General features: G+C 42.2%; 1 protein-coding gene across 1 annotated transcript; it reads right to left on the bottom strand.

Annotated features, from left to right (window-relative positions):
* Positions 1-1,063: 1,063 nt before the first annotated feature.
* On the bottom strand, positions 1,064-22,028 carry sh3glb2a (SH3-domain GRB2-like endophilin B2a). The gene is made up of 11 exons (XM_079270275.1): positions 21,893-22,028; positions 20,943-21,084; positions 16,976-17,104; positions 15,345-15,478; positions 13,744-13,836; positions 10,478-10,540; positions 8,098-8,121; positions 7,450-7,539; positions 6,180-6,280; positions 3,708-3,906; positions 1,064-2,639 (listed from the first exon to the last, which is right to left on the bottom strand). The coding sequence occupies exons 1-11, from the start codon at positions 21,953-21,955 to the stop codon at positions 2,532-2,534; spliced, it is 1,146 nt and encodes a 381-aa protein (XP_079126401.1). The 5' UTR covers positions 21,956-22,028; the 3' UTR covers positions 1,064-2,531.
* Between the last annotated feature and the right edge of the window lie 106 nt (positions 22,029-22,134).

A 22,134-nucleotide genomic window follows, 5' to 3' on the forward strand; every position in this document is an offset into this window, starting at 1 on the left:
CCTCGTGCAGCAGTCAGAGCAGAGAGGAGACGCCCTCTCGACGTATTCTCTGCAGTTAGTGTATTTACAGGTGTTGAGCTTCTTTTTTACACGAAACAAATAATAACCGTAGCTGTGTTTCAGCTGCAGGACAGCAGTGAAAGCCCAGGTATGAAATGCACGGCCCGCCACTGCTGATACTACTACTACTACTAGTACTACTGCTACTTCAACTACTGCTATTACTATTACTACTACTTCTACTACAAATACTACTGTTATTTTAACGACTACGACCACTACTTCAGCTATTACTATGACTGCTGATACTACTACTTCTTCCTCTAATGCTACTCATACTTCTACTACTAATAATACTTAGAGTACAACTACTACTACTACTACTACTGAAGCCTGGTGCACTTCCTGGAGGCATAGGCAATGGCCAGTATATCTGGGGTTCCATTGAAGTGGATATCTGGAAAATGGGTCAAAGATACCTGGACCAAGACGATACCAGATGGGTTCCGAGAATGCATTTTGGCCAATCCTTTCCACCTCTTTTGCTCTCACATAGACTGTTTACCAGAATGCAAATAAGCACACTCAAACACGATTGGTCAATGCTATTGCCTACAGATTCTGTATTCATATTCAGAATCTGTTCATAGAGATTAGTGGCACCCTAAAGTAACAATGACGATCATCACCACACGATAGAGTAATGTGTTCTTGTGGATTTTTTCCCACTAAACGTGAACGTTCAACCAACATCTTCAAAACGTTCTCTTTTGAACGTCTTTCCACTGGTGACCAGAGCCGTTTATTAAGCGTCCTATCAATGGAAAATGGGAAGGTTTAGACAAGAGTTTGAAGGTTAAAAAACAGAGGTTTAGCGGTATATAGATGGATGTGTGTGTGTGTCCAAACAAAATGTGTGCATTTTGGTGCACTTCCTTAAAGCACTTGTGCATTGGCTTCAGCTGGTGGTTTGTGTATTTATGGCGCACGTTAGCTGTGAAAAAGACCACGAATTCAAATAAATCTTATATTTTATTAAATCCCATACATTTCATTCATTCAGCATGGTTAAGCAACAGGCAATACAGATTTTGACAAAGTATATAATAATAATAATACAAGATGAGGTCAACAGAGTTACAACAGAATAAATACATTTTCAAAGATTGCACTCAATTTACAAAACCTCACAAGGCTGGTAAAAAAAATAAAAATAAAAAGTGCATGCATGTACTACATATGTTGGATGTGAGAGCACATTATCTTTTGTGGAAACATATCGGTGCTCCAGTTCTGCTACAAGCAGACGTAGCTACATGAGGACAGGCTACTCGCTGTAGCACATGCAGCACGGAGACTGAAGACACTTTGAATTATTGACCGACAGAACAGCGTAAATTCAAAAAACTCTTGAAGGTAAACCAAAAATCACACGATTAAAAGGAGTTGCAGTCTTGCATGCTGTTATGTGTTCTCTGGACATTTTGTTTGTCTCATCTTTTTAAGGCAGTTAGGACAGACAGGAGTGTTTGTGTGTATCTGCTGCACAGGTGTTCATATTGTTCAAAGGGACGTCTTCAGTGCCGGGGAAAGTCTAATCAAGACAAGCGAATGACATGAATTAATCAAGCAGAGCTCCATCCTACTCTCCTTAAAATGTTATCGTCTCTTTGAATGACACTTGTTACATTCTTTCATTAGCAGTTAAGGCAAATCTGCTTCCCAAGATCTGAGGATGATTGAGATGATTTATAACTTGGGAAGCTAACGTTTGTCATATTTCATGGATAAGACAGATACAACACATAAGAAATGCAATGATGTTCATGTAGTATTGGAAGACAACGGAAGGGGAACCTGCAGCAAAACGGGGAAGCAGCCACATCTTTCATTTTTATTAATATATCTCAGCACAACATAATGGTGTTTGTCATGTGTCACACTGATCCGGTGTCTGTTAGCCCATGTGTGTTTTCACTGCTTCCTCCTCAATGAGGGCGAGCTGTCATGCAGAGATACACTGGACTGACCTGACTTAATTGAAGGGCAAAGCTTCATCACGTGGTTATTGCATGCTTGTGTTATCCATACGGCTGTCTTCTAAAGACACTATGAACGCCTCGAAGAGACAATTAGAGACGCTTTTTAAAAACAAATCAGATTGATGGAAATACCTCTGCAGACAATGTGGAAGGTCTACCTGAACCATTGGGATGCACAACAATAAATAAGTAATAAATAGGAAAAGAAAACGTCCTAATAATCCACCAACCATATCTAAAAGTAATATTAACCATTCATGGGGATTTTCCTGCACTGATTGTAACAATGTCTCCATCATCACGTCTGTCAGCGTCATGTGACTGTAGGTCAGTGGGGTTCAAGGAGCCGAGTGTGTTTCACGCAACACTTGTAGCAATGCTTACTGCGGAGGAATGCTCTGGGAAGTTACAGGTCAGAGGAAGAGTGTGAAATGTAATGAAGCGAAGGAAAGTTGCTCATGGCTTCAGTCGTCACTGGACGTGTGTCCTTTAGCTGAGCAGCTCCAGGTATGTGACGGGCACTTTTCCTTTTTGGTTTCCTCTCTCTCCAATCAGCCAGTCAGAGTCCATTCCCGGCACGGTGTAAACCGTGATGAGCTGCAACAGAGGACATTTTTAAGTCAAACATTCAAATGGGAGTCTCTATTTGCACACGGGTGAGAATAGTCACATGGCTACTATGCGGCTAATTAAACCGCCCCCCCTGCCTCCTGGTGTTATAAAGAGCCAACAGAGTGCATGCAGACTTTGTGGTGGATGAAGAGGGCAGACCGGGGTGTGTGTCCTGTGAGAAGCCTATGTTTACACTTAGCTGACCTATTATCTCCACCAGGACAATCATGTGATTGCTCGCATGTGTGCGCGTGAGTGAGTGACTTGTGTGTCTGTCCAAAGCTTATCTCACATTCTGCTGCAGCTAACTGCACTATTTTCTGGGTGGCCAGTTATGGCTGCAGGCTCCAGGACCTCTCGGGTTTGTGGTGGATCACACATTCTCAAAACACCTTTTGTTGACAACATGTGTCATGTATATAGAAGTACGGATGTAACTATTGTTTGGCAAATGACAGACTGAACCGAGCACTGACTACAGCAGAGCAGACAGCCTGTGGTGCTGCGTGTGTTTGGCTGACAGAGCTCACGGGGTTAATACAGTCATACGTGTTCAAACGGTCGACCTGAAGCTGCAGTTTAGCTGCTAGGAGTCGGTGCAGGCAGCTGCATTGATTCAAATGAGAGCGCACCTGTTGGGTGAGATGTGCGAGTGAAAGAAGGCGTCGGATACGTTTGCAGTCTAGACGGCGGACAATTGTGGTTTCTATCATACAATCAAATATTACAGCAGTGGTTGTGGCAGACACACCTTGAGGAGGTCTGCACTCTGCTGCGCACACCTTTCTAAGTATTTCCAGTGACGCTGTTGACTTAATCCGGGGTTTATAACAGAGGGAGCCACATCAAGTGAAGACCGACACTATCATAAGAAAAGCTGTACACAATTAGAAAATAAAACATTAACCTTCAAGGGAAAGGCCCGACGCATTACTCGAATCAGCAAATACCACAGCGAGGCTCGTCTTCAGACTTCGACCTCGAGCCATTTCTGGTCAATGGCCATGAGCCATTATTCAACCCACCAGCTGCAGGTTGAAGAGGAAACCTTACCTCGTCGGCTAAAAGTGAGAGCTCACTGGAGTCAGCAGCATCGTAATCGTAAAGGACTTTGGCCTTGCGGGTTCCCGTAGCTGGTGCCTGAACTTCCTCAATCTTCAGTGTGTCTGTCTCCACAGAGCTGCTGAGGCCTTCTGATGCAGAGCCGGCGGGAGCTGTGGAGTGAGTGTTCAGTGCAAATGCATTGGGAAGCCTGAGGGAAAGCAGGCAGATGATGCAGTGATGATCAGAACATGCATATAGAAATACAAACACACAAGAACAGTATCAGCACACCATGAGTTATAAATGACAAATCATGATTTGTCATGCATTAGTGAAACGGTTCCAAAGACAAAGCTCTTTATAAACGTTCCATGTTTAATTCACAAGAAACGTTCAAGTCCGGCCAGAAGACTACAGTCGAACACAATTAGGGTCTTGAACTGTGAGGCCACCTGCTACTCTGCTTTATGGCTGTGCAGCAGCACAAACAGTGTGGATCAGAGGGTGTGGCGATGAATAAACACACTCAGCCAATCACATCACTGGGCCTATAGCTCGAACACAACGAAGCCAAATCAAAGTGAAGTATGAAAACAAGTCCAGAAATGGAAAGCCGGGGACACACCGGCGCAAATGTGTTGCCTTTTTGTTTGACAGTTAATTAGCAAAATGCAGATGGAAATAAATTCTACAAATGTGTCCAGTTAAGCTGCTGAATTAATTCCTCGCTCAATTCAAGTAATAAAGAAATCCAATGATGTAAATTGTCGCATCATATTGTAAAATGTTATAACAGTGTTTGCAATCTGATGCATTTCAAGAATAAAACAAGAAAAGAAAATGCTAAAAAGTTGTAAAGAAGGCCATGAGGCACAGGATCCACGAGGTGATCCGCTGTCTCTGCATGAACACAGAATATTGAGCTACAAGCCATCAGGTGGAGGTGTCTACAGGTGTGAGCGGTTATTCTGTAGCAGCCGGTGGATTTTATGAAGGTAAACACGACCGTGAGTAACGGCTCTGCTCTGAAATGGCAGATTTGTCAACTATGAAAAACTTCAGTTCATAAATAGTTTGTCTTTTACATTTTAAAGGGCCAGTGCGCAACATTTAGAGGTAGAAATGGATTCGAATATTAACAACTATTAAAATAGAATGCGTTGCATTTTTGCTTCCTCAGACGAGTCGTTGACATTTACATACGGAGCAGATGTTTTGCACCGCCATGTTTCTACAGTAACCAGGAACGTAGTGGAGTGATGTTGCACCACAAACAGACGTGGTTATGAGACATCGAAACATTTTGCACTGCCTCGTCTGAATGGACCTCCCTGGTAAACAACACAGGTGGCCAAAGTGGATTTCGCAGTCTGGAAAATACCAATTTGCAGCATTTACTAATTTAAATAATAATGGTCAGAACACACACAGAGAGAACGATCTCTGGCATCAGCAGACAGAAAGATGAGCCAATGACAGTGATTCATCGTGACTTGACCAAAAATAACAAAACCAGCCGGGCATCCATAAGACCCGATTAGAACTGAGGACATCTTGTATCTAAAACAATCATTTATCAAATACAAGTATTTCTGGAGCATTAAACAAAGAATAACTTAATCCATATTCATTATGGAATATATTACATATGCATCTACATGCCTTTTCACAATATGTAACGTGAGGATTTAGATGCAAGTTGATTATCAAGAATTAATGGATCATTTAAAAATACTAAATTACAAAATGCATATTGTTCCTTGATGAATCTTATTCAACATAGCGTGAGTACATTATATACACTCAAGTCATTTATCACCATCATTAAATATTTCAATGATATTCCTGCTGCTACAACATTCAAAAGATTATAAAAAGAGATATTTAAGAAAGGCTTAAACACACTGCATGTGAAACTTCTGTTATTCTTGTATCAGTAAGAAAGGATGCAGCCTACAGCTGCAGACAGCAAGATACCTAAATATCAATATAACCAGCAGCCACAGTGAGCTACAGATGAAGAGCAGGCAACAGATGCCCAGTGCATTCTGGATGAACTCAAACACCTCCCACCGTGGCATGTCAGCGTAAAGCACTCCAGCTGTACCTGCACCGTGGCTCTGATTTGGGTCGTTCACAGTCCGCCCATGAAGGGTTAATACTGTTAGATGTGGTTGGTGGATTTACGTTATCTCAACACAGAAATTCTGTCGCTGAAAATAACTGCAACCAATGTCCCAGGAATGTGCATCTTTGGTTAATATGTTCTTGATTGATCACATCGTTAATGCCGATTAATCCCTCGTCGGTCACATGTTCCGGGTTGGAATACAGCTTGGGCACTTACAGACTGTTATTTAGTCATTTGATACGTTACACAGCAGAAGTTGGCTTACTTCCACTGCGTACTGTTTGAAGTACAGGATGGCGACCCCTTTAAGACGCAGTGAAACTTCACCACTTCATCTCTCATCCTCTCACCTTCCCAGCTCCTTCTGTACTTCCTGCATGTGGACGTGACACTGCTTGTAGTACGCTGCTTGGGCCTCCACAAACTCATGCAGGCAGCGCAAGTGGTTCACCTGCAGAGAAGCAACAACACTGTAGTCATCGTTAAAGAACATCTTGAGCTCATCTCCATGAAGAAGTCCTCCGATCCTTTACCTCCAGGGGACATGTGATGAAGCACCCACGTGTATCTGTGGCTACAACTCATTCAGAGTATTGTGGGCTGCTTGGATCAGAAGACATGTGATCCAACAATGCATTCATGCATTCATACATTCATACGTGGCTCTCCTTCACATGGCATGTGCAGCCTCATTGGAATATACATTTTATTTGAGGCTTGTTAAGATCAATTTTCCCTCTTTTTATATCGTCACTAGTCAATCTAAAAACGCGGCGATGTTTACTGCACTACACCGTAAAACAGCTCTACAGAACAGTGTTTTTGGTTATTTAAAATAAATACTTATTCCTGCTTACAATCAAACTAAACCGAGAGCAGTGAAAACAATGAACCATATATTCTGTATTTACCTTGTAGTAGTTCATTCAACTGATAGAATTTAAACGATTCAATTTGTGTTACTCACTGTCCCAACTTTATCTAAAAATGTAAATACTATTTTTAAATGTTGCAGTTTAAAATCAACCAAATGAAACAGTGACTTCACTGCAAACGTTTGAAAACTACTTTGAAGGACGTGTTTGTTTAACGTCCCACAGGTAAAGAACAGCAAAGATAGAAATGAATTAACACAGTCACCACAAATACAACTTGACATGTGTAGGGGGGGAGAGGGAGGGGGGGAGAGAGAGAGGGAGGGGGGAGGGAGCGAGAGCAGGAGAGCGAGAGGGAGGGGAGCGAGAGCAAGAGAGGGAGGGAGGGAGCGAGAGCAAGAGAGGGAGGGAGGGAGCGAGAGAGGGAGAGGGAGGGGGGAGGGAGCGAGAGCAGGAGAGCGAGAGGGAGGGGGGGAGGGAGGGAGCGAGAGCAGGAGAGGGAGGGGGGGAGAGGGAGGGAGGGAGAGAGCGAGAGCAGAAGAGGGAGGGGGAGGGGGGGAGGGAGGGAGCGAGAGGGAGGGGGGAGAGCAGGAGAGGGAGGGGGGGAGAGGGAGGGAGAGAGCGAGAGCAGGAGCGAGAGGGAGGGAGCGAGAGTAGGAGAGGTCGGGAGGGAGGGAGGTAGAGAGAGCAGGAGAGGGAGAGCAGGAGAGGGAGAGGGGGAGAGGAGGGTGTATGGCTGACCTACATGTGTACTACTGATGCCCTCCAAAAGCAGCCGTGTGACCTCTGCTTGGCGGTCGAACTCGGTTTGGGCCACTCGGAGCTCATGTTCAGCCTGAAACAACAGGAGGAGCAGTCGTGACACACTTCCTTCATGTCCCTTGGGATACTTGAGTCTGGAGACATGCTAAAGAATGCCTGGTAACGAGTAATGATGAGCCTGGTGATCCAACGGTTGTATAGGCAGGAGGTCTCAAGGGTTCCCATGGCCCAGAGCCCTCAGCAGAGACCCTTTTATGTAATATACAGCATATCAAGCAGCGCTCATCAGGGCAGACGTCAGCTGTTTTGTACTACTGGACTGTTTGGGCTGTACCGTCTGATATGCAGAACAGTGGTGAGAGTGAAACCTGATGGGGTAGGAGTTAGGAATCAAGGCCTCAGGATGCTTCAGACTAAGTGCTGGTCAGACAGTTTCTGAAAGCCTCCTAGCAACAGAGTACGTGTGTCATTATCAATGTGGGTTATTACAATTGTTGGTGTTGTGAATGTGGCCAATCCAAACACGCGTAAGTACTTCTGCTGCTAGACGAGGCTGGACAACATGACCGAGTCCATTTGAGACGTACTGATCCTGGAGACCAGGCAGGAAGACAAACAGTGACATACTTACTTTTTCCACTTCCTCACTCCAAAGCTGAGAGGCCACAGCATACAGCAAGAGAAGCAGAGAGAAATATGCAGTAAGTTATCACAAGGATCTCCCAGAAGACCTTCACTCGTGTGATGTACAATGAGCGCCTGCCTCATTACTAAATGCAGAAGCCATTGTTAGAGACATGCTCTCAGTAGTGGAAGGAGTCAAACGTATTGTCATGGTTCAGGCTGGGCAAATGTCGGAAAAAATGAGTTTTGCTCGAACCGATGACTGACTTATGCAGCTGCTGGTCTCTCACTGAGTTTCCTTTTTCCGTCCGTGCAGTCTGTATGCTGCTTTTGTAATTTGATCAGACATCTTTGTTTGGCAGGCTTCGTTCCTCGGATGACTTGTGTTTTGTGGCGTGCATTAGAAGCTGAACTCTAGTGTGAGTCTCTCTCTCTCTCTCTCTGAGTGCTGACTCAGTTTTGGAAGTTCCCATCCTAGTTCCATGCCCTGTGGAATGTGTCATCGAATATTTTCAGTGTAAATCGGAGAAGATAGTTTGGTTCACAAATGAATAATAATAATAGAGTCTTCAGAAGATGATAAGTTTGTCCGTTTCTCCTTTATTTATAGAAGCCCTCTCAAAGCTGCCTCGAGCTGAAGAAACCCGCAGTTTAAATACTTTCTGAAACATTCCTTACTCCTGAGATCATGCACAGAGGGGGTTGTGAAAAAGCCCCTTGTCAACAGCTGAAGAGAAGTCACGTTTACAACAAGCCCCCTCTCTCCCAGCACACGTGACTTTCAGGTTTCACGCTGGGTTCAGAGGCCACACTTCCATGTGTGGGCGTGTGTGAAACAGGAAGCTGAGACAACAGGGCATCTGCTTCAGAAATTGATTATCTGCTTCTATAGGACTGCTATTTTGTATCTGTCTGTGTTCATTACTTTCAGTAGTACATATTTTAAACATAACATAATCGTTATAACATATTTTCCCATTACAAATGTTAAAAATGTCATTGTTTGAAATAACGTGCTAATTGACGTCTGAATCAGTACCGAGGCATCATTCCCTCCCAAATCCCCAAAAAGCCATCAAATAAGGAAAAATAACCTCAGATTATTCATTGTACACCAATATTAGTTATAATGTTATCTCAGATGGATATAGTGTGTGTGTGTGTGTGTGTGAGCACACGATAGACGGACATAGCAAACTTTTGTTGTATATGTTAGCCTAGACCAGCGGTTCCCAAACGTTTTAGGCCGCGCACCCCCTTCTACATCCCGACCGGGTTCACGCACCCCCAATCCCCCACATCTTAAAAAAGAAGCAGCAACAGAGCCGATTTACAGCGCATAGCAATCGGACCAATGAGAGAACAGTTTGCTCGCGCGTGGCGTTTGTTTACAATATTTAGTCCGCTGTTAAATGTTGCAGTGTGAACACAAACTGCAACATTGTATCATATTAATCCCTGAATCAGAACAAACAAACTGAAGGTGTGAAAACGCCCTGAAACACTGCAACAAAGTTTCAATCACTTTCAGTGACACAAGGCGTCACTTTTAAAGAGCAATACAGATGCGAGCACACACGCACAGGCTCAGAGGCAGATTATCACATTTCATTTACAATCAACCACACATGAATGAGACTGCAGCTGTTTTGTAACTCCTCCACACTTTGGGAATCCCTGGCCTAGACTAAAGTCTATTTATGTCTTCATTCATTTGTTTATAGGGCTACATATGAGCAGATTTGTTTTATGGGCTGTTGCTGCAATTCATTTGATGTGATTAGTGCACATTTTGTAGCCATTTTGATTTCAAATAAAAGTCAAATTGTTGCCCTCGTCTCTCATGAGACACAATAGCAGCGTGAAAGTGCCTAATTCATTCTTGACAAAGTTTATTCCTTTTTTGAAAAGATGGCCAAACTGAGCGGGAAAATGCAACAGACATGGAACGTGTCTTTCGATTCGATCTCCTCCAATACATCGGCCAGTATTAGCTCACTGCAGATATGTTGGTGTTGGTATATATGTTGGCCAATAAATAACGAGTAGCAAAACGCTGAAGCTGTTATGAAGTCATTTAGAAACAGTGTCAACGAGGTGATTTTTACACTTTAAATGTGCCGCTCAGTATTTTGGCCAAATCTTTTTCTAAAACCAATCAAGAAACTGCTTCTGATTGGAGGACGACCGGCTCTACATCTGAGCCCCACAGAAACACACATGACGCAGTCAGACAGCGAGTTCTAGAGGCCTTTCACAGCCAATGACCTCATTGTAAGAACCTCAGTATTAAAGCACTCGGTACACAGAACCTGATGAGGTTCCAGTATGTTTACGGGATGGTTGTACATGTCCAGCTCTGTTTAGTGGAACAGTTGTCTCCTTACCGCAGAGGCACTGGCAGAAAGCACATAGTTGCGAGGTCTGGTCTCCTGAAAATCTGGTGCCATCTACGGAAACAATACGGTTATTTAACATTCATACTACACGGCACCCATACTTCAGAACACACTGAGCATCAAGAGTGCAGACAACAATCAGAAAGCACAGCAGACATGAAACCATGACGCTGCGGAGCTACACAACGGCCCTTATCACTGTCAAATGCTCAATCTGTGGATTAATAGCAGGGCTGATCATTCAGTTTCTTGCAATTGCCAAGACACAAAACCTTGTGGCACATTGACTGATAGCTCTAACTCATGGAGCCCATCTATTTACCAGGTGAACACATGATCTGCTTTACAGCAAGTTTAAAATCCCCAAAACCAATAACTACACAGTTATCTACATTAGATAAGACGTTCAAAACTAAAGAAGCATGTGTGTGTTGTTTTCCAAACTCTGCCATTGAAATACCATACTCAATAATCAGGCCCCTGCACCCAGAATGCACCTGTGAACCAATTAGAATCAGCCAATTAGATCACTGAGAAAGCTTAAAGTCTATAAATAGGATTCAGGTTCGCTCTTTGGTGTGCCCAACAATGGAGGCCAATCTTGGAGAGAGGGTTGGAATAGTAATTATGATAATATACTGTATTTTGAATACAGTAACTATGTTCACGTCATCGTCAGGTACAGTCTTTGTGTGTGGTTCTGTTGTACAAAAGTGCACAGTGGGCAGATAGCATGTGGTAAGAGCTGTGTTTGAGTGTAAAGGTGTGATGAAGTGTTTGCAAGAGATGTATTGGAGATATTTAGTATTTTGTGCTCATTTGGTTTTTGAGTGTAGGAACTGGACAAAGAGGGCCCTCGATTCAGGAATTGTGAGTTTGCAATTGCATAAAACTAAAGAGTTATCCCGACCAACAGGGAAGAGGGGCGAGGTGGATTGCATCATTAGGCGTGTCTGCTGAGCTCATAAAAGAAAGGTGCAGAGAGGTGATGCAACACAACTGGATCTAAACATCCTCTCCAGCACCACTGAAACTAGTGACGAATCCGTGCACTGTAGACAGGAGTCATTCATATTCCACGCTTTAAGCAGTCGTTTATCATGCGCATGCTGACATGCATACAGGTGGCAAAAGTCTGACATCGTCAGTCAATGAAATGTGTGACTTCTTTCACACTGAAAACAAAAGTTCTGATAAAAGTCAGACTTTCATTCTGTTGAAGAGTTAAAGAAGCAGAGTGAAGGCACAATCACTCACAGAAGAAAGTGAAATGGGGAAGGAACTCGATGAATTAGGATTTCTATTTCAGGAAGATGAATTTATTTGCACTCGAGCAGTGGAAACAAAGTTGCATAATTCACAACAGTCAGACTGAAGCACAACGTCGTGGTGCTTCAGTCTGACAGCGCTGCACAACCACCTGCTGGCAAAACACAACATCATGCTGTCGGTCCGAAGACGTCCGAGCACCAGAGTGGAACTGCTTCGTGGGCTCATGGTTTTTTGAACCCATTGTCCAGAGAAGAAAGGAAGAATTTCTATTGTTCTACAGGTCCACTAATCCTTGAGTATAAAGCCCGAATGAACAGAGAACTGTTGTCAATCTCTATTAACAACATAGTTCTATTTTTAACAAAATGTCACATTCAGTCCAAAACATGAGCGTTAATCAGAAGGAGGCTGAATCGTGACAGAAAGAGGATTGCCAATGTCTTTTTCCTGAGTCTGTCTCCTAAGGCCTGTCACTAACTATGGGTTTCACCTTCAGGGTTTCATTTCATCTGAGATTCGTTCTATTCAGAGTTCAGCTAAACTAGATTTAGAAATGAGTAAATCTAGATTTTATAAAGCACAAATCAAAACGGTTTAGTAAATGAAATAGTGTTTACGCAATATGGATATAATATGGAGACGCTCGTTTATCCAAAATAAAATAGATAAATAAATACATGTGGTGCTGTTGGGGCCTAGTGAGTTAGCTATAAGCGGTCGGACTGCTTCATGTTCCTCAACAAAACGTCACACTGTTAGTCAGCCCAACGCTACTCATGAGGCCTCTGATTTCTCCTCTGAGAACTACTTCATGTTCAGGTTAATTAAGCAATATGGTCAAATCATATAAACTAAGCAGCACCGTGAGGAAACCACCTCTCTCAGTCTGTTGGTCCAATCGTCCTGTTTTCAACTGACCTCAGGAGAGAAACTCAGCAGCAGCTTCACTGAATCAGTTTTATGAGTTTTTCCATAAAATCTCTTCATGGAACTTCATTATTTAGCTCATTTTAAATGTTCAACCTCCTCAAGTGTAAGTCTAAAGTTAATACTGGGTCACATTTTAACGTTTGGTGCAATGGAATCAAATGTAAGTTTAGAGTAACAACTAAACTAACGTTTAAAGAGATTTAAATGCATCTTTAAGATGGTTTTAAAAGTTTGGTTCAACATGATTTCATCTGCTTTAAAACATAAATCCTTGTTGGTGCAACCCAAATGCATAATTACTAATATATGTATATATATTGCTAATTCATGATCCAAATCTCAAATACTGATGTTGTGCTTTAATCTATATTCAAGGAAAATATAGTAACTAGTAAAATAGACGGTTTCAGCTTGTAACAAATATTGTTATAAGTCAATGTTCAATTGACACTCCTGAATAAGTTAATTATAACAAATAAATGAGAATGCTTTGAACACAGATCTGAGCCGATGACACGGCAGAGATCAGTCAGCAGAGTTCATCCACACAGACTGTAGAATAATGAGACGTTAACCTGGTTGTGATGCAGTTCAATCAACCATAAGACCCCGAGTGACTTGTTAAACAACGACTAACTATTAGAACAGAATCTCACAAGCCCAATATGTTGCTGAATTTGTTCAATGGCTGCTGTTGATCTCCCATCATATTGTTGAATATGCCAGTTTCACAGTTTCAAGCTTTCTCTGCAAAGAGTCCACTTTGGGTCAAACTTCTTTTTCCAGTCCATTGCTGAGCTTTTTTTAAACCAATGATTAATAGTTTATTGTCACCAATGACTGAACAGCACAACAGATGTTCTCACAGCAAGTGAGACAAGAAAAACTGCCCGATGTGTGCATCCTACTAAAGTCTTAAATGATGTAATACTCACTTCACCATCGCACTGCAAAGGTTATGAATACACAGGCAGTTAGTCGTGGTCAGTGGCAGCACCACCAAATGTTGTGTGACATTGTGGCTGTGGGTCGGGAGGCTCGACGGGACTCACCGCAGCCTTGGCCTCGGCCACCTTGGCCTTCTTCAGACGGGCTTTACAGGAATCCAGGTCCAAGCGAAGGTTCTCCAGAAGACGTCTTTCTTTCTGGAATAAAGACAGTGACCCGGGGGGAAGCTGAGCCGAGAGCATCCACGACCACGTGATCCACAGCAGTCAAAGCCGGCTACAACGGGCCCGTGGATGAACGGCCACAGCTTCCAAAGATGTGCTGAACAACGTGTCACGCAAGAGTTAAGCAGCCACGCTGACCTCGGCTGCTTAAGTTCACATGTTATGGAGAAAAGGTTTGAATTCTTATTCTTTTCACTTGTGGGCTGTAAACTGCTGAATTCAATATTTAAGCATGTTGCAGGTTGTGTTTTAACCACAACTTCTGAACCTCTCAAGTGTATTTCTACATGCTCTGTAGCTACGTCACAACTCGTTAACACATTAAGAAGAATCTACGCTCTCGTCTTCACACTCTGCTAGATCCCAACGTTTCCACAGAAGCATCTTTGTAAATGTCTACAAACAAAACCTCTGCTCCCCTACATGACCCACACTCAGACCTACAGCAAATCAATTCACAGGCACAGACGTGATCGCCTCAGAATGGCATTACAAATGTCATGATATTAAAGATGATTAATTCGGTCTGGTCAGAGGGTGAAATACCATCTTCATGGAGAAAAGTAACTACATCCGTCATACCTAAACAAAGATACGTTGGACTGTACTAACTCCAGACTGCAGACGTGTCACTTCCCTCCTGCTTAAAGGATAGAAAGGTTATGGCTCAACTTATGAACCTCCTGGACCAAACAGGATTCATTTACATTAGAAGAAGACGACAGATAATTCAGGCCTTAGTAGCCCAACTCCGGCCATTAATGCTCGATGGAAAGAGACCAGCAGCCGCTGGGTTAGTGAGGCAGGTAACACTTCAACAGTTCCATCTGAAGAAGGTGGGCTCACAGCCTACCGGCTCCTCATAAGTCATGACACAATGTCACAAGTTGTTCTGTTGAAACCGTCTTCTTAACCCAAATACTTTCTGAGCTGAAGTACCTGATTCAACTGGAATACTATTGGTGGCTTGTAAGAAATCACTGCTGACAAACAGCTGGTGTTGAAGAATGGATTGACAATATTTATGTAATGGAGAGAATTACCTTTACCTTGAGAACCCATACATGTGCTGTAGTGATGTACAGATTACAGTTATAACCACAGGCATCTGCTTAATCTGCGGATAGGACGGGTCACCAATATATGCAATTAATAGCCAATGGGTATATAATAAATAAATATATATATAAACAATACTTAAAAAATGACTTTAGGTACCGCCCAAGTTAAGTCTTTGTGTGGGAATCACAGCCTGTTTGTAATATGTCATCACTCTTACATATACCCCACAGAGGCTGCTAGAGGGGGCGTGTCCACGTGCAGGTCTAATCCCTCTGTGTGGGTGACAGGGGGATGAAAGTGAGCCTTGACTGATAACTGCTGGACCGTCTGCAGGACAGTCAGCAGACTAAAACACCAAATGAAATGCTGACTTCAACTTTTCTACCGTTCGTAGAGCGGCTGTAGTGCTTCAGACTCACTGAAATGGTCCTCCAGTCTCCTTCCAGAAAATTCCTGAGCGGAGTGAGAAAGCTTATAGCGGTCGTCTGGAGGAACTCCCTCTCTGCCGTTCCTAATCTTCTCTCACATTCCCCCACCTCGCTCAAAGTACTGCCTGCAACAAACAGATTAGATCAATTCACCACAAAGTCTTCTTTTCAAATTCCACTCTTCTCCCAGGCCTTCAAATGTCTTCCGCAGGTGCAGTATGGGTAATGATACTCTAGTCTAGTTCATGCCTTTCCATGAGACAAGGCCCTGAAGTAGCACCTGCAGAAGTGAAGCGACAGAGAGAAGCACATTTCTCCTCTCCACCCAACTCGACTTGGTGCTAGCTGTGAGGACGGGAGTTCCCTCACTCAGCTGAAGAAATTCACAGAGAGAATCGATTGCGCCGCGCTGCCTGAGTTCCACCGACAAACTCAGGAGGATCACATCTTCAACCACCTCATAGTGAGGCGACGAGAGTCTGGGCAGTCTGTGTTTATTGTCTCGTTTGTGTCGCTTAAGTCATTTTTATAACGTGGTGTATGCTCAATAATCGCCGATCGTTAATGTAGACGTTACTGTGTATTTCATGCTACTGTCGTGTTGAGATGGTTCACCGCTCGCGGAGGTGGAAGTTGTTTCTCATCAGTTCAGAGATCAGAACCGCGGCTGTGCGATCAAAGAGTTGCCGGCTTTGTTTCTGTAGCTGAGAGGACAATCTTCATGTACAGCTTTAAGCTAATGTAGCTCCAGGCGCTGCGCTAACGGCTTCAGACACGCGTGGATACGAGGTCTCTATTGTCTCCCGCCATTGTAAGGCAAGGCAGGTTTATTTGTACTGCACATTTCAACAACAAGGTAATTCAAAGTGCTTCACATGAAACCATTAAAAGCATAAAGGCAAAAGTAAAGGAGATTTAAAACAACAATCGATGTCTCCCTGAGACATTACGCTGCACGCAATCAACCACACACTGCCGCAATTACTCGCTCACACAAACCACGTCATCTGAGCTGTTCACACACACACACACACACACACACACACACACACACACACACACACACACACACACACACACACACACACACACACACACACACACACACACACACACACACACACACACACACACACACACACACACACACGTATAGTTGTTAGTTTTAGATATGAGTTGACTCGATCATTATTATTGGACCTTCATAAACTCTGTTGTACTTTAAAGAGCAGCTGTCTGATTACTTTGCATGTATTGTGATAACAGCTGATATTTGGTCTGTTGCTCGAACTTAAACCTGTTCTTTCACTCTGAATGTGGAATAGTACTTTGACTGTTGACATTGTGAGTGAACACTCGTGATGAGACTCCGTTTATCGTTTGGTTATTGGTACAACCACAGAGCTGATGCACGGGCAAAGGGGATACGAAGCGATTGACAGGCGGCCAAATGAAACGGAACGTTACTTGATTAAAACTACGGATTTCTCTGGGTTTGAAAACTGTTGGAAACATTTGGGATAATGCAAGTACACAACTTCACAAAACACACACCATAGGTCTACTCCTGTCAAGACATTGTAATGCATCAAAACATACATTACACCTGGATGCATACTCACCATATGGAGTTCCAGGACCAAACTCCTTTGATGCATCCAGCATATATTGACCCAGCAGCTCTCCATTGGTCATTCTGGACGGTGCCTTCCTGTCCAACTTTTCATAGAGAAACTCTTCGATTCTGGCACCTGCAGAGAAAGTCACGAAGAGTTTAATATACGGCACCGCAGTGAAAGAAAGAAGCGCTTCAACTTCTAGTTCATATATATGAACATGTTGATTCAATAAGAACTACACACATACATGATGACTTATGCGTCATGTCTATGGCTGTGAATGTCTAGTCCTGATGGGCAGGTGCACCTTGCATGGTAGCTCCTCTCATCAGTGTGTGAATGGGTGAATGACGACATGTAGTGTTAAAGAGCTTTGAGTGGTCAGAAGACGAGACAAGAGAAATACAAGTGGAGTCCATTTACCACGTTCTACTCCTCAGTGGAGTGTTAGAACTCAGCTCTGCTCTATGAAACTTTTTAGCATTGTTTTGAATTCATGGCTTATTTTTTACACATGTATTAATATAATATAACAGTTGAGTCTGAGCCACTCCTGGACCCCCGCAGACAGGACTTAAACTCTGATAAACATGCTGCTCAGCAGGGCAGAGAGACAGCATTACAGGGCGGCTGGTGAAGATAATGCAGTCGAGCCTCTAGTAAGATAAACACAGAGTAACGTAGGAACCAACGGGCACAGAAAACAGAGCTCAAAGGAGGCACATTTTGGACTTCTTTCCACCGGGGGCCCGGTCGATAAAACAAGCTAAAAGGTGGGGCTTAAAGTCCAAAACCAGACTTGAATGAACCTAATAAATCAGGCTGAAGCAGAACCACCAAATACCAGACTAATTCAAGGCAGGTTCAAGGAGTCAGAATGAGAGCGCGTGCACACTATTCTTACACAACAGATGATGTGGAACACTGTGATTACTTTATAGAAATCACAGCAATTATAGATCTAGAGGATTATAGAGGACAGTAATTATAGATCTAGATACCCTAGAAAAGCGATGTCCATTGACATAGTTGGGCGATCCGGTTGGGCACAGAAGACCCTTTTACAGTTTTGACGTATGGAAGTGTGCACACGATGTTCAGCAACGGAAATACAGGAGAGTGCAACAGTGTGTCAAGCTATGCAACGGCATCAACCACCAGAGTGAATGCAACCTAACAAACCGTTTCCAGATCTGTGAGCCATTAGTGACTCGGTACAATACATAAGCAAGGGGCCCAGTATTTACTGGCCACATATGTACATGGCTTTTAGCACCCAGTGAACAGAAGTGACCATGTTTGAACCACGGAGGAGTGACGCAGAGATGCCGTATATGGCTCTGGTAGCGGTGAGTCATTTTCTACCATGAAAATGACTCTACTGTAGACCATATAACCTACGATCTGATCTGCGATCAGAATCATTATAACTGTGTTATAACTGCTGCTGTGTAAAGAGAATACTGCTGCTAACAACAACCTGATGTGTTTAAAGTGTTTAAACCAAATGTGATTGCACTTTTGTTCATATAGCAGTACTTCCAAAATAAAAGTGCACAATACACTACTTTTGAATTAATTATTGAATTCTGCGCATATTTGAGATTAATCACAAAAAAACATGCGATTAAAAATTGTAATCGTTGCCCAGCACTAATATACACACGTGTGTGTGTGTATATATATATATATATATATATATATATAATTAATATATATATAATTAATATATATATATATATATATATATATATATATATATATATATATATATATATATATAATTAATATATATAATTAATATATATATATATATATATAATTAATATATATAATTAATATATATATAATTAATATATATATATATATATATAATTAATATATATAATTAATATATATATATATATATATAATTAATATATATAATTAATATATATATAATTAATATATATATATATATATATATAATATATAATATATATATATAATATATATATATATATATATAAATATATATATATATATATAGTTTACTATGTACATACACACATCTTAAATCTTAATACCAAAGAATCAGGTGCTGCTTTCTTCCTGTTAATGTTCATCAGTTACTTCTCTGTCCTAATGATTCAAAAGGCATGAAGGGTTCCACAGCACGCACTGAGACAGGGAGGCAGAATACTCACCAGTGTGATCAACTGTAGCATGGAGAATGAGAAAGTCACACGTTAGAGCTCCCTATTCTCCAGTATGTCATTGCATTTCACTGTAAACCTATAAATGATAATATGTTACAAGTATTTGACCTCTTTGAATTAAAGAGTCATTGCTAATACATACACGGTGCTTATTCAGAGAACGTTATGCGTTCTTGCAGCCTTTATTTGATGAAGTTAAGGATCACAACAGGGGTTAACAGTGGTTTGAACTACAGATGAATTAACATTTCATTTTTAGTCAAAGTTACACTTGCAGGATGGAACCCTGTAGAGTTGTTGACGACTAGTGCCGCTATGGAGCAATATTTATTATGGCTGGTTCCCCCGTTTTGTCTGTATTGTGACCCACATGAGAACGCACACGCATGCGGCATGAGACACATTTCTGCTGTCAGTTCACGCTATTCTGCTGATCAACAGTTGGTCGTTTTGGGCAAAGAAGTGCAGTAATGTGCCGACAAAGTGATAGAAGAAGAACACTGATAGCTCGTAAACTCTGATCTAAACAACGCACAATACTGAATATTCAAAAAATTGGCTTCGTATCTATTTTATTTGACAAGTTGTAGCTTCTTCTACACTGTAAATGTTTCTTATAGATACAATTGTGAAGTCAACTTTTTTCTAACGTCACTGATATTGTCAGCAGGGATTAAAGATGCCCTGTGAAGGTTTCTTGTCAAACAACATAAGTTATCTTTACGTTCAGTGTTTCTCACCCAAATGGAATGTGAATTAATGGTCTGACAGACGCGTGGAATGCATTTTCTTCCTCATAAAATATTTGCAAAAAGAAATGCAGCATTCATCCGGTACTGAGAGTTCATCAAAATCACCATAAGACGTGGAACGGACAGAGAAAGAGCTGTGCTGATCGTTGGGAGTCCTTCAGTTCCTTGTGTGGCATAACTTGCACTGTTTGAGAACAGCCCATATATAATCCGGCTCAGCGTTACTTTGTTGGACTTTATATTGTATTATTGTGTCATTATTGATAGAATGAACTGGTTTAATTGTGTTTTGTATTACATGGCAAATATCTGACAATTTTTAATAAAATCAATAACCGTGGCTAAGAGAATATGGTAACACTTAATAATAAACATCATTAATAAATGGTGAATTTGATCATTTATTAAACTTGTTGATCGTTAGTTTACTGTTAAACAAAAAATAAGAATCAATGATGTTTATTAATTATTAGAAATGCTATAATTTATGTTATTTTTTCATTATTTTTGTAATTATGTATTGTATCATAAGAGACAATGACAACTAGGATCCGATTACCACAGTCAACTATTTATCAACAGTTTATTGTGAAACAAATTATAATATTGTATATACTATAATAAGTATGTAATGTTTACCAAATTCTTTGTAGACTTTTAAGAAAGTGTTTGTAAAATACCTTTGATGGATGGACCAGAAACCAACCATGAACCACTGACAGAGTATTAACTGTGTATCTGAATAATGTTTATAGGTGCTTATAAAGTATTTATTTACTTTTTCACAAGGTATTATAATCATCAGTTGCAACTAGCCATTCAAATAAATATGACGTCTATAGATAGTTTACAAACTATTAACAAATTGGTACAAATATCGGGTCCATCTATGTAATGTTCAAAGATGTTTTACAAACAATGTAATTATTAACCGATACTTTCTACAGTGTAGACAATGTGTGCAACAGTAAAGAGTTGAGATCAGATCCGTTGTGAACACGATTGCAGGCCGTGCGTTACTTGGGTTGGGCTGCAGCAGGGCCTCAGTCTGTCTGTAGATCTTCTCCGTCCACAGCTTGGTGCAGTCTGCGCGGCTCATCAGGTTCTCAAAGTGAGCGTCCAGCTCCGTCTTCTCCGCCTGGCCCAGCTTCTCCTCTGTGAACTGAGGCACAGCACACACCATGTGTACAGAGGCTCCACCATCCCATCCGACCATCATACCATCAGAAACATCTACAGGGAACCAGCGCGACAGCATGATGTCATGGAGGCGCCGGTTCACGACCTGGTCTTGCTCACCTGACAGTCTTTCCCATCCCTTTTCTGTCTGTCTCTCTCCATCTCCCTCCCTGTGTCTCTCGCTCTCGCTCTCCCTCCCTCCCTGTCTGTCTCTCTCTCTCTCTGTGTCTCTCTCCCTCCCCCTCTCTGTCTCCCTCCCTGTCTGTCTGTCTCCCTCCCCCTCTCACTCTCTGTCTACCTCCCTGTCTGTCTCTCTCTGTCTCTCTCTCTCTCCCTCCCCCTCTTTCTCTGTCTCCATCTCTCTCTCAAACTTGTCCGGATGAAAACAGGTTAATACATCGATGACAAGTTGCTCTTTGAACAACAAAAAAGCATCATTAATTCATACTAGCGCCTGGTGCTCTCGCCCGGCCCTGAATACATATAATGTTACATGCACAACATAGCACCGCCATAGAGGCTACCGATAGCATTCAGACTGCGCTGATTACAATGTGACGTTCGGCCTTAACTTTAGCCACGGCGTAGTAGTTCACGAACTGCTCGATGAATACCAAGCATGCGTTTCTACTCGCTACCTTCTATGTAACGTCACGTTAGCTCGGCAATGCAGCATACTGCGAGCTAAGACAAGATGCGGTCACGTAACCGGTAGCCAGTAACGCCAGTAAACTAAAGCGTCAGTCATGGCGTCAGTCGAACCGCAGCACTATGCACGAGGATGCTATTACCTGGACAGCTCGCGTGAAGAACACACCCGCACCGGAGGCTAGCTTCTTCACGTTGAAATCCATTCTGTTCGTGTCTGTTAGCTAGCGATGTTACACTCGAAGCAGATAGCTTCCTCTCCACCAGCGGCTGGACGGTATGGCTCACGGGAAAAAATCACGTGACCATTACCCCCTCGTTACGTCAGACATATAGCAATCTGACAAAAATATTTAAAAGCACAACATTGGACGAAATGGAAGAA

The sequence above is a fragment of the Melanostigma gelatinosum genome, assembly GCF_949748355.1.
Source record: "Melanostigma gelatinosum genome assembly, chromosome: 6".
Classification (NCBI taxonomy): domain Eukaryota; kingdom Metazoa; phylum Chordata; class Actinopteri; order Perciformes; family Zoarcidae; genus Melanostigma; species Melanostigma gelatinosum.